Here is a 10,016-nt window from a genome sequence, read left to right as displayed (position 1 = left end):
GTTTTCCTGGGTCTTTGTCATGTATTACTGAGACACCTAGAATGGTCACTGTAGGAGTTTGATGAATGCTCATTATCTTAGAGGTTAATTGCTAACTGAAGTTATCGTTTAGTCAACACTTTCTCTACATTGATGTATTTGGTAGGTTTAGACTGAATAAAAACAGTGTACAGCATGGCAGACGTGTATTATTCTAGTAGTTCCACACAACACGTCATATATGATGCCCATTTGGAAGATAGTGGCTACATAAATAGAAAGTATCAAAGGAACGTGAAGACCACGAAGAAGCACTCGTCGTTATAGACCTTGGAAAGAAAATGGAATCAAAATAAACAACCAAAAACATAAAAAATAAAAAACACATACAAACCCCCCAACGCACCACCAAACAACGACAAAACACATAAAAACAAACCCAGACCAAAAAAAAATAACCGCAAAAACAAAAAAAAAAAAAGCACAAACAACACCCTCCCCCCCCCCCCCCCCCCCCCCCCCCCCCCCCCAAAAAAAAGAATAGGATAAAATAAGAAAAACAGAAACAAAAAAAACTCTACCGCAAATCACACCAGTACTGCATATATTTATGTAGGTAACGACCTCCGTCTAATCTTTTTTGGTGTGTTACTTCTTTGTTTCTCAGAAGTTTGCTTAACGATTTCTAAAAATTGGACTAATACGACCTGTAACGTGGGAAAGATTTTGTTTGGAATAACTTTGTGGCTCTTCATCCCAGCAGCCTACTTGTAAACGTCAATGGCACTATCGGTTTTGTTACTGTAGCAAAAAGCAGATGATTTGTTATGTAGGAATGTGGTTTATTATTGTACTGATTAACAAAGTGTATTGAACACAATGATGGTCAGTTGGTTGGTATTGGAGATTACCGAAATCATAAATTGAGGTCACTTGTTTGAATTTGCTGAATGTATGCATTTTAAATGTCTTCCAAAGCTGCCAACTGACTACTGACGATTTTCGTCAAATGTCCATTTTTAATTTAACACCAAACTTGGAATGTTCTGATTTGAGACTTTATTGAAAAGTATTCAACGTCAATTAAACAAAGCAGTAATAAAACTTAAAATAAAACATAACAAATACGAATGTAAAAATCTCCGATGGTGGCTTAAATGAAAAAGTACTACAATAATAACTATATTTTATTTTTGATAAGCAAACAATGAAATGCATAAGGAAATCACTTCTCCCATTTCTCTATGTCATATCGGTGCTTAAAAGCTGTATGTATGTCTTGAAATGTGTTTCTCAATGTGATGGCTTTTCTACTACGAATTCTCTACCGTTGTTTTTGAATGCCGGTCAACATTCTTAAAATGTTTACAATGTCACTATTGGACTTGATCAATCCGTTTCTTTAAGAATGGCAGCATTTCATACTTTAGTTATACAGTCTTGGAAAAGGCACAAGTTCAGAAAAGAAGGGAACTTTGGCATGATACGAAAAATCAGTAAAACCAAGTTGAATTGTTATTTAACAGTAGTGAATCTTTAACTGGCTGCAAAATGTAACAACTTGTCGAATGTAAAACATCAAATAGTTATTGAGGTATTCCCGATATAGTTTCCTGTTAATGGAAAGACACTGGATACATTGACGGGATGACTGGGTAAGTACCACCTTCCCACAGCGCTGTTTTGTTCAATTATATACAGTTGACAAGTCAGCGGCTACAAAGGTATAACGTTTTGTAACAAAACAACATTCGTATCCTGTTCTTTTATAATGGTTATGATCTTCTTCTGTGGACGTACTTGTTTTGCCTGATTAGAAGCTGGCAATATTTATTCTATTCAAATCCAGAACATTTCAGACGCGGTTCTCAGCAGATTTCAACTGTTTAATTTACATACAATTAAATACTGATGCCATACGACATGTTGTATATCTTCTGTAAACGTTTTCTCGTCCGTATCAGTATTTCCTGTTTCTGCCGATGACGGTATTGACATATGTTCCTTTATCTCCTGTCAAACAGAGATCACAAATAACCTCAACGAAAAGCAAGAACATCAAACACAATCAAAATGGTTACAATGATAAAAATGTGATAATGCAACGTGATTAATTTGTCATTCAATTATGTGGTTCCATAAAATTCATTTTGTGATTATTAAATACTAGAATAAACTCAAACATGATGTGTGAATCCTACTTAATGAAGATATCACTGAGACAAAATTTGAATCCTAGTCAGTATCTGAAAAAAAAAATTATTCATTTACTAAATATTTTACAGTAAAACATATATGTATTATATTTCTTTACATTTCTGGTATTAAGCTACAATGTGTACTACCACTTACGGGATGCTGAACTGTGAAGTTCATCATAGACGTTCGGATCGGAGCGTCCCTCCAAAGACTGGTACTGTCTGTTATTACAAATAGATAATAGACAAATTGATATAATTTCGAGTATGGTAACATCGATATAAATATAATTTTAAGAGTAAAGAAAGTGTATTACAAACCAAAAAGGGAAACAAATTATACTTCTTAAATATCTGCAGAGGAAAACTGATAAGCATCACCTACCCGCCCTCTCCATCACCGACTGTATCGTTTTGGTAAACTGTAAGTACAAAGAATAATGTGGAAACATTAATTCACTTAAGTAAAAAAGTAAAGTACATTAATACTAATTCCTAATGTTTCCGAAGCAAGATATTAATATCAACGTTCAGGTAAATGCACATTTTGGTCATTAATATACTGTATGAATATTCATGAATAATTACATCAAGGTATTTAACCTCAATCCCTTATTATTACGCTCGTTCATTTCAAAACAACAAAGCATTATTATTTTGTTGATTTGCATTATGTTGGATATTTTTCAACGTTAATACTTCGACAAAAATCAATATCAAGACAACAATACTATGGACACTTCATTAGATTCATAGAGAAAAATACAGTAGACTCTGTCTACATCGAACTCTGTCCAATCTGGATAGTAGTCAAACAAAATCCTACTACATCTTTAGTAGATTAACTACTGTGTCTACTCTGTAATGCGGCCTATTTTAAATTCGAGTTCTTTCTTTACACTAAAATATCTACTCTCTTTAAGCCATGGTCAATTTCGTTCTGGTCCAGTGGGCAACGATGACTTTGTAAGCCGCCAGCTGGTGTGTATACAGTGATAAACAGGTGAATTATCAATTGATCCTGGACTGTTATTTTCAAGGCAAACAACGGCAGCCAAACACTTAAACTATTGACGAATAAAAAAAAATGTCTTTTAAACTATAACATATTACAATGTACGTAACTGACAAATATAATCACAAACTGCTTAAATATGTAAGCAGCGAGACTTCCTCGTTACGAATGTAAACATTTATATGCAAAACTGTCTTACTGTGCTGAATCCCTCCAAGTTCAGAATATACGGACGGCTTAGCAATGTCATTTGGATCAAGTTGTTGATATGGAGATCTGCGTAAAAAAATGCAAACATGAATTATGACGGTCAAGTGATTTAATTTTTTTTTTAATGTAGCATTATTCAATAATTTTTTTCTGAATGCAGTCCTACCTTTCATTATTTCTATCAGGGTTTCCGTCTGTAAATAAGATAAAAGTATTAAGCTCGTTTGAAAATTCAAAGGTATTTATCAAAGCAGAATCTTTGTTTTATGCCCGTTAAGTTTTAAAACTGATAGGAAAACAAAAATAAAAACATAAAAACAATATACACCTTTTAGGTAACGTATTTTCTATGGTAACGGTGATTACAATAGCTGATACTACCTCTTTCTGAAAGTTGAACATTCTGCAATTCCGTCTGCTTTGGAAGTTGACAATTTCTGAAACATAAGAAATGTTGCCATGATCGAAAGAAAGCGTTTGTTTCAAAGCTACATTGTTTCAATAATGCTGCTGCTTTAATTACTGTACATAAATGCTAACCAAATAAGCATATTTACGTTTTTGATCCTATGACGCTTGGTGTTTCTGTCAAGGTAATCCTACATTTTAAACCGACATATACGCATTTACAAACAAAAATCATCTGTCATCACAATTAAAAGGTATGCTGACGTATCAAAATAATAATAAGTATACCTACATGTATCAACAAATCATTTATATACTTATGACAGTATTATACCTAGATCAATTATACATACCTACAGCACATTTACATACCTGCAAGAAATGTTCATGCCTACTGCACATATAAGTACATACAACACATGTACCTACTTACAGCGCATTTGCATACCTACAGCACATTTGCATACTTAGAACACATTTACATACATACCCCATATTTACTTACAAAACAAATGTACATACCTACATTACATTTGCGAACATAAACCACATTTGCATAACTACAGCAAATTTACATACCCATAGCACATTTACTTACATAAAGCACATTTATTTAGCTAAAACACGTTTACATACCAACAGCACATTTATATACAGAGCATTTACTTACCTACAATATATCCACTTACCTACACCACAGTTACATACCTACATCACATTAACTTATCTACAACATCTTACTATCAGAACATTTACTTACGTACACTACATTTACTTACATACAGCACATGCAGTAGCTTCAGCATTTCCAATTACGTGCAGCACAATTTCTTATTTAAAGTACATCTACTTACCTACAGCACAGTTGTCGGTTTCCTGCAAAACAACATTCAACACCTTATTTCTGTATTATGAAAATCATTTATAATTACTTTTGGTGTGACGATCTTCTCACACTATATTTCTAAGATATGTTAAAAACGTGATAACGACATTGTTTGTTCTCAGTATATGTACTTACGTCTGACAAAAATCACGACACCAGCTGTCAACAGCAGTATTAGAACACCAGTGACTGGCAACACAACTGCTGCTACATTTGTACTTTCGGCTAGAGATGGACGTGCTGAATAAGAAAGCAAGTTTTATTTGTTATCAACAAACATTACATTTTTTAAGAGTTTTTTTTTTTACTGAAATATTTCTTAAAATTTCATTGTATCCTAAAGTTTATGGTCACTGCAAGTTATTTGACACATGTAACCAAGTTTTGGGTTGTCGCATGCTTCCATTTCTTAAAATTAAACTGCTAGTATGATCATGTTATATATGACAACTGAAGCCGAAATAATCAACCATTTGTACTGAAGAAGTCGTCTAATGTCAAATCTATCTGTTTTATTAGCATTTACCTCTCTATATAACTATAACCGCCATATACACAATTATCTCTGCATATGTGTGGAGTAGAACTATAGGAAGTATGTTATCTAATTGTTGTATGTGTGGGGACACGCATAAAAGGAAGATCCAGTCTATTAATGGATTTCCAATGACACATATACAAATAAGAAACTCATTTACGTATAAATCGGGAGCATAATACGAGATCTGTTTATCCCTTTTAACAGTTTTTTTTATATTTCAATTTAGTTTATTAATCTGTTGTTTCAACTTTCATATTTCATATATGTTTGATTTGTTCTTAGGCTGGTTCTTTACTTAAGTAATACGTTGGATCATCATTTAGATTTAATGAAATATCAGAAAAATGAACTATACACTGTGATCTGTTCTTTTAGCCGACTTTAATGAGAAATCATTTTATCAGAGAACAATTATTCTCAAAGCTATAAGTGTATAAGCACTGACGATCGACAAATCAAAGTCAAAATGACTGGGATAACCTACAATCCACTACGTTATAATTGTTTATTGAAAAATCGATCACCTTTTGTTGTACAGTTAACTTCCTGGATCAAAGATGAGTTCCCAAATTCATTAACAGCATATACAGTGAAGAAATGCTTTGTGTCAGCTGCCAGACCTGTAACTGTTGTAGTAACACTTTGGCCACGTCCTGGGTCAGACTGGTTAATATTTCTGTCGATTGTTATGCTGTTCTGCGTATCTGTCCGTATACCAACTATAAATGTTTGACTAGACCCGCCATTGAAGCCGGATGTCCAACTCAGCGTGGCTCGATCTTCAAAAGGGCACATAGCTAAACCCCCATACGGAGGGTCTGGTTTTCCTACAGAAGAAATTTGAAAATAGAGACAAAGTGACCTTAACTGTCACCGCGTTATGCATATATACTGACTTTTTGCCAAACATTGTTGTTTTTAATAATATAATCCCAATGCTATACACAATACAACTGACTAATCTAATATTTAGCATGCGGATATCAGACATGGGAGCCAGGGTAACACAAGGAAAATACACCTAAACTGACACTTTTTGACCCCGTACCAAACCGTTAGAATATACATTCAAAATATGTTTGGTTTTCAACTGATAATGATATTGACCACATATACCAGAAAGAATGTGTTTTTCTAAATATGCATGAACTAGTAAATTCCAACCGCTCGGCAATGGCGGATGTGAAGACTAGTGGTAGCTAAATTCACAATTTCGAGATACTTATTCGACCTTATTTACAATTAGTGGCATTCGTTGCCAAAATGTTTATTTGTAACGAAGATTGACGTACAAACCCTGGGAATAGACTAGGGTCATTTAATATCATGCAAACTATTAGCTATCACCAAGGCTATGTCTGTTGAAGAACAATGTTTACATGTCTGTCAGTTTGATCCGTTTTGGCCCCGCCCGCGAAGATTAATTCTAGTCAAATTCTTTGCAATGAAAATCTTTATAAAAGGTAAAAATGATGTCGTTATACCGCAATTGTTTTCCAATAGAATCCTCGCTTCGTTTGATTAATTTGTAATGCAGTTAGTTTTTCCGTGTCGTCTATGAAAATTGTGAAGCAATCACGTCATGTTTTCTAGATTGTTAGAGGTGCAACATTTAGGAAACAGCGCGGTAAAAGGAGAGTTCGGCGCAAGCTTTAGATATTCTTCAATAAACTACAATAATAGTATCAGATGTATTCACCTTTTGCTGCAGCAGTAAAACTGAGTGTATCACTGCCCTGACTGTTCGTCGCCGTTACATTGTAGACACCAAACCAGGACGCTTGTATATTCTTTCGTGTCCCGACTGATACGGCTGACATATTTCTCACTGTGAACATATTTTGAATATCAAAATTGTCTCTGCCATTGACAAGATTTGTAACACCCGTGCCTGGTGATGTTTCAAAAGACCAAGAAAAAACTGGTTCCGGATTCGAGAGGAACATGGCATTCATGACTAGAGTCTCGGCCGTAGCTAATCCAAAATCGTTATTAAGTTTAACTCTTGGGTCCTGACGTGGTTTACCTATAATAAATACAAAAAAAAATAAATGAAAAAAATACATAGATAAGCTGATGAAAGTCTTATTCATGATATACTTTTCCTTTTGTTCATCCTGATTTCAGCAAACTGACAAACATTAATCATACAATTATGCATTTTGTGCTACCTTTGTGACAAAAGTATACTAATTCGTTTCCCTTTAATTTTATTTTTTTTATTTTTGTTTTCAAAGTAAAGTGCTAGGCCTACTACATGTACGTGTATGTGATTGCAGAATGGTCATTTTTGACTTCGTTAGCTTTTCCCATGTACTGTCATATTCGGTGCACGGGACTCTCACTTTTGAAATAATACAAAAATGTATGATTATAAATCATCGTTCATTACGCGAAACTCTTCAAATAATCGCAAATTAGATGAAACTCTTCAACGACCCGAAGACTTTTTTCGGGACAAAAAATGCATGCTGAGATGCACCCGGTGACAGTCGATTGTATAAATGCATGACATTTCAACTTCGTACATAAATGAGGAATCTGGACAGGCTGAGAGACGGAGTTTCCGGCCTTCACGTTTACACAGTAGACATACTACTGATATCATCTTTGCCAAATTTCTCATTTTCTATGCAGGCGCCTGTGGTCTAGATCACAGTCACTGAATAGGTGATTTTTGAAACTGAATTGACACCATTTCCTTTAAGTAGAAATTAAGTGTAAAATACTTGGTAGTTCTGCAATAACTAAACCTTAGGCGTAGGGATATTTCTGTAAGGCCTTGAACTGCTGTGTGTGGTGAACCACTGTTTGGTTACCTGTCGTTTCGGACTGTCCGTCTTCCACTTGGTTTGCTAGTCTCAACGTCAAGTAGACATTTGTAAGAAATATATACCTAGGAGGTTTCGAAGCTTTCTAAAGATCCTGATTTTATAATAGGTGGCACTAGTTTCGACTTTCGCGAGACTATAAAACGCGGCGGTCGAAGCTTGTTACGGTTCACTTCCTTGTCAGAAAAAGACGCGATCAGGCCCGACAAAAAGGTAATAATACAGATATAGACGTGCCTGAACAAGGCTTCCCTACATCAAAGTACTGTCCAGTATTTGATAACTTACGGGAGATTACGGAGGCAGATGTGCCTGAGTAAAGCTTCCCTTCTCCGTGGGGACTCTAGTAAGTCTGTGGGATCGGTACATCACATACATGTATTTTGATTAATATCAGTAGCCTTTGATCTGCTCGTTGTTCATAAGAAAGTGTCTGAGAGCACAGAGCTGTACATACATGCATAACGTTATGTGTATATATATGCTAGGGAATTCTCGGTAAGAAGTGAGTACTCAGTGAGTACTCGGTGAGTGCTCGGTATTTTGAGTGCTCGGTAAAAGTGAGCACTCGGTGAAGTGCGTGCTCACTCGGTCAATGAGTTAGTCATGTTAGTGATTGGTTGCGTAGTAATTTACTTTTTTTTTCACAAACTTACACAGAACGTTGACAGATATATCTCTGGTGACCGCTGTGGTAGAGACACTGTTTCTGACAGAACAGGTGTAGAGTCCGGTGTCCAGACAGTCAGCGTTAGTCAGGGTGTAGGTACTCTCCAGGACGTCTGGGGTGGTCAGTAGAACTGTGTTGTTCGCTTTATAGAACCACTGTATTGTGGACGGAGGGAAACTCTCCACTGAACACACCAGCGACTTGGGTCCATTTTCAGCCACGTCAGAATCACCGTCAGTGTAATCTAGACTGAGAATTCGTGATGGAACTGAAATACATACAGATGTTAGAATTAAATAATTCTGATATGGATTGTATGAAATCAATATCATCTCAAATTTTAAAAGCAAAAACTAATTTTCAATACAAAACATGATTTGCGAAAATGTATATCTCTCGCTGCTATAATGAATGCATACGGATATGTGAGTAAAAAATCATACCAAAGAATACAAAAAAAAGTATTAAAGTTAATAAATACGTATGGTGCCGGTAAATCATATTTGACCTTTGATACTAAACAAGAACAACACAAAATACTTCAAGTCTCGTCGTTTCTAGTTTGAATCTCAAACGCTATAGAGTCTGTTAACACTGAACGAGTAGGCTGGTTTATACAAATACAAAAGAATAGTTGACATACATGTACTTTTGAGAATTGTCACTAACATAAACATCAGAAATATTTTTGACGTAATATAATTCAAAATATCGACAAATCTTACATCTGACAATAAGGTTCCAAGTCTTTGTTCCCTGACTGACAGTGTTTCTGGCTGTACACGTGTATTGTCCGGCCTTGGTCCTCGTGGCCACAGACAGACTCAGTGGGTTTGTGTAATCTGTACCTGATCTAGACCAGGTGTAGGTACACGCTAGTCTACAGTCGGCGGAACACCTGACATCTGAGATGGTCTGATTCTCAATAATGTCTACACTGTCTTGTGGCGGGTCAAATACAATACTGTCTCCAGGTCCATCTGAGGAATTTTAACGATTTGGCTAAGTATATGATATTTGGACACCTATACTGCTACTACATGTAATATTGCAAATGACAAGCGACAAGTATGATAATATTGTTTTTGACGTTTTTTATTATCAAGAGTTATGATATTTAGTGAACGATTCATAAGAAATTCAATAAGTTTCCGCGTTCAGAAAAGTATGCTGTTGATATCGAATGAGTATTGTCTTATTTGAAGAAATAAAAGGATTTTACTTTAATAGGGTTCGTTATCTACGTTTTTGATATGTTTTGAAAAGAAAAAGATATTA

The 10,016-nt window shown here is 35.2% G+C and overlaps 1 protein-coding gene across 1 annotated transcript; it reads right to left on the bottom strand.

Annotated features, from left to right (window-relative positions):
- Positions 1-1,026: 1,026 nt before the first annotated feature.
- On the bottom strand, positions 1,027-9,751 carry LOC117340951. The gene is made up of 11 exons (XM_033902747.1): positions 9,464-9,751; positions 8,725-9,006; positions 6,937-7,263; positions 5,762-6,064; positions 4,832-4,936; positions 4,665-4,686; positions 3,784-3,839; positions 3,392-3,468; positions 2,563-2,599; positions 2,332-2,399; positions 1,027-1,992 (listed from the first exon to the last, which is right to left on the bottom strand). The coding sequence occupies exons 3-11, from the start codon at positions 7,190-7,192 to the stop codon at positions 1,858-1,860; spliced, it is 1,059 nt and encodes a 352-aa protein (XP_033758638.1). The 5' UTR covers positions 7,193-7,263; positions 8,725-9,006; positions 9,464-9,751; the 3' UTR covers positions 1,027-1,857.
- Between the last annotated feature and the right edge of the window lie 265 nt (positions 9,752-10,016).

This window comes from Pecten maximus, chromosome 13, assembly GCF_902652985.1.
Source record: "Pecten maximus chromosome 13, xPecMax1.1, whole genome shotgun sequence".
In the NCBI taxonomy this organism is placed as follows: Eukaryota; Metazoa; Mollusca; class Bivalvia; order Pectinida; family Pectinidae; genus Pecten; species Pecten maximus.
The sequence above is the reverse complement of the archived record's forward strand: the minus strand, read 5'-3'. Positions and strand labels throughout refer to the sequence as shown.

Coding starts and splice junctions, on each gene's coding strand:
- LOC117340951 (XM_033902747.1), bottom strand. CDS start 7,192: ATGAATGCCATGTTCCTCTCGAATCCGGAACCAGTTTTTTCTTGGTCT. Junction 4,937..5,761: donor AGTTAACTGTACAACAAAAG/GTGATCGATTTT, acceptor TTTCTTATTCAG/CACGTCCATCTCTAGCCGAA. Junction 3,840..4,664: donor AACCGACAACTGTGCTGTAG/GTAAGTAGATGT, acceptor CTTATGTTTCAG/AAATTGTCAACTTCCAAAGC.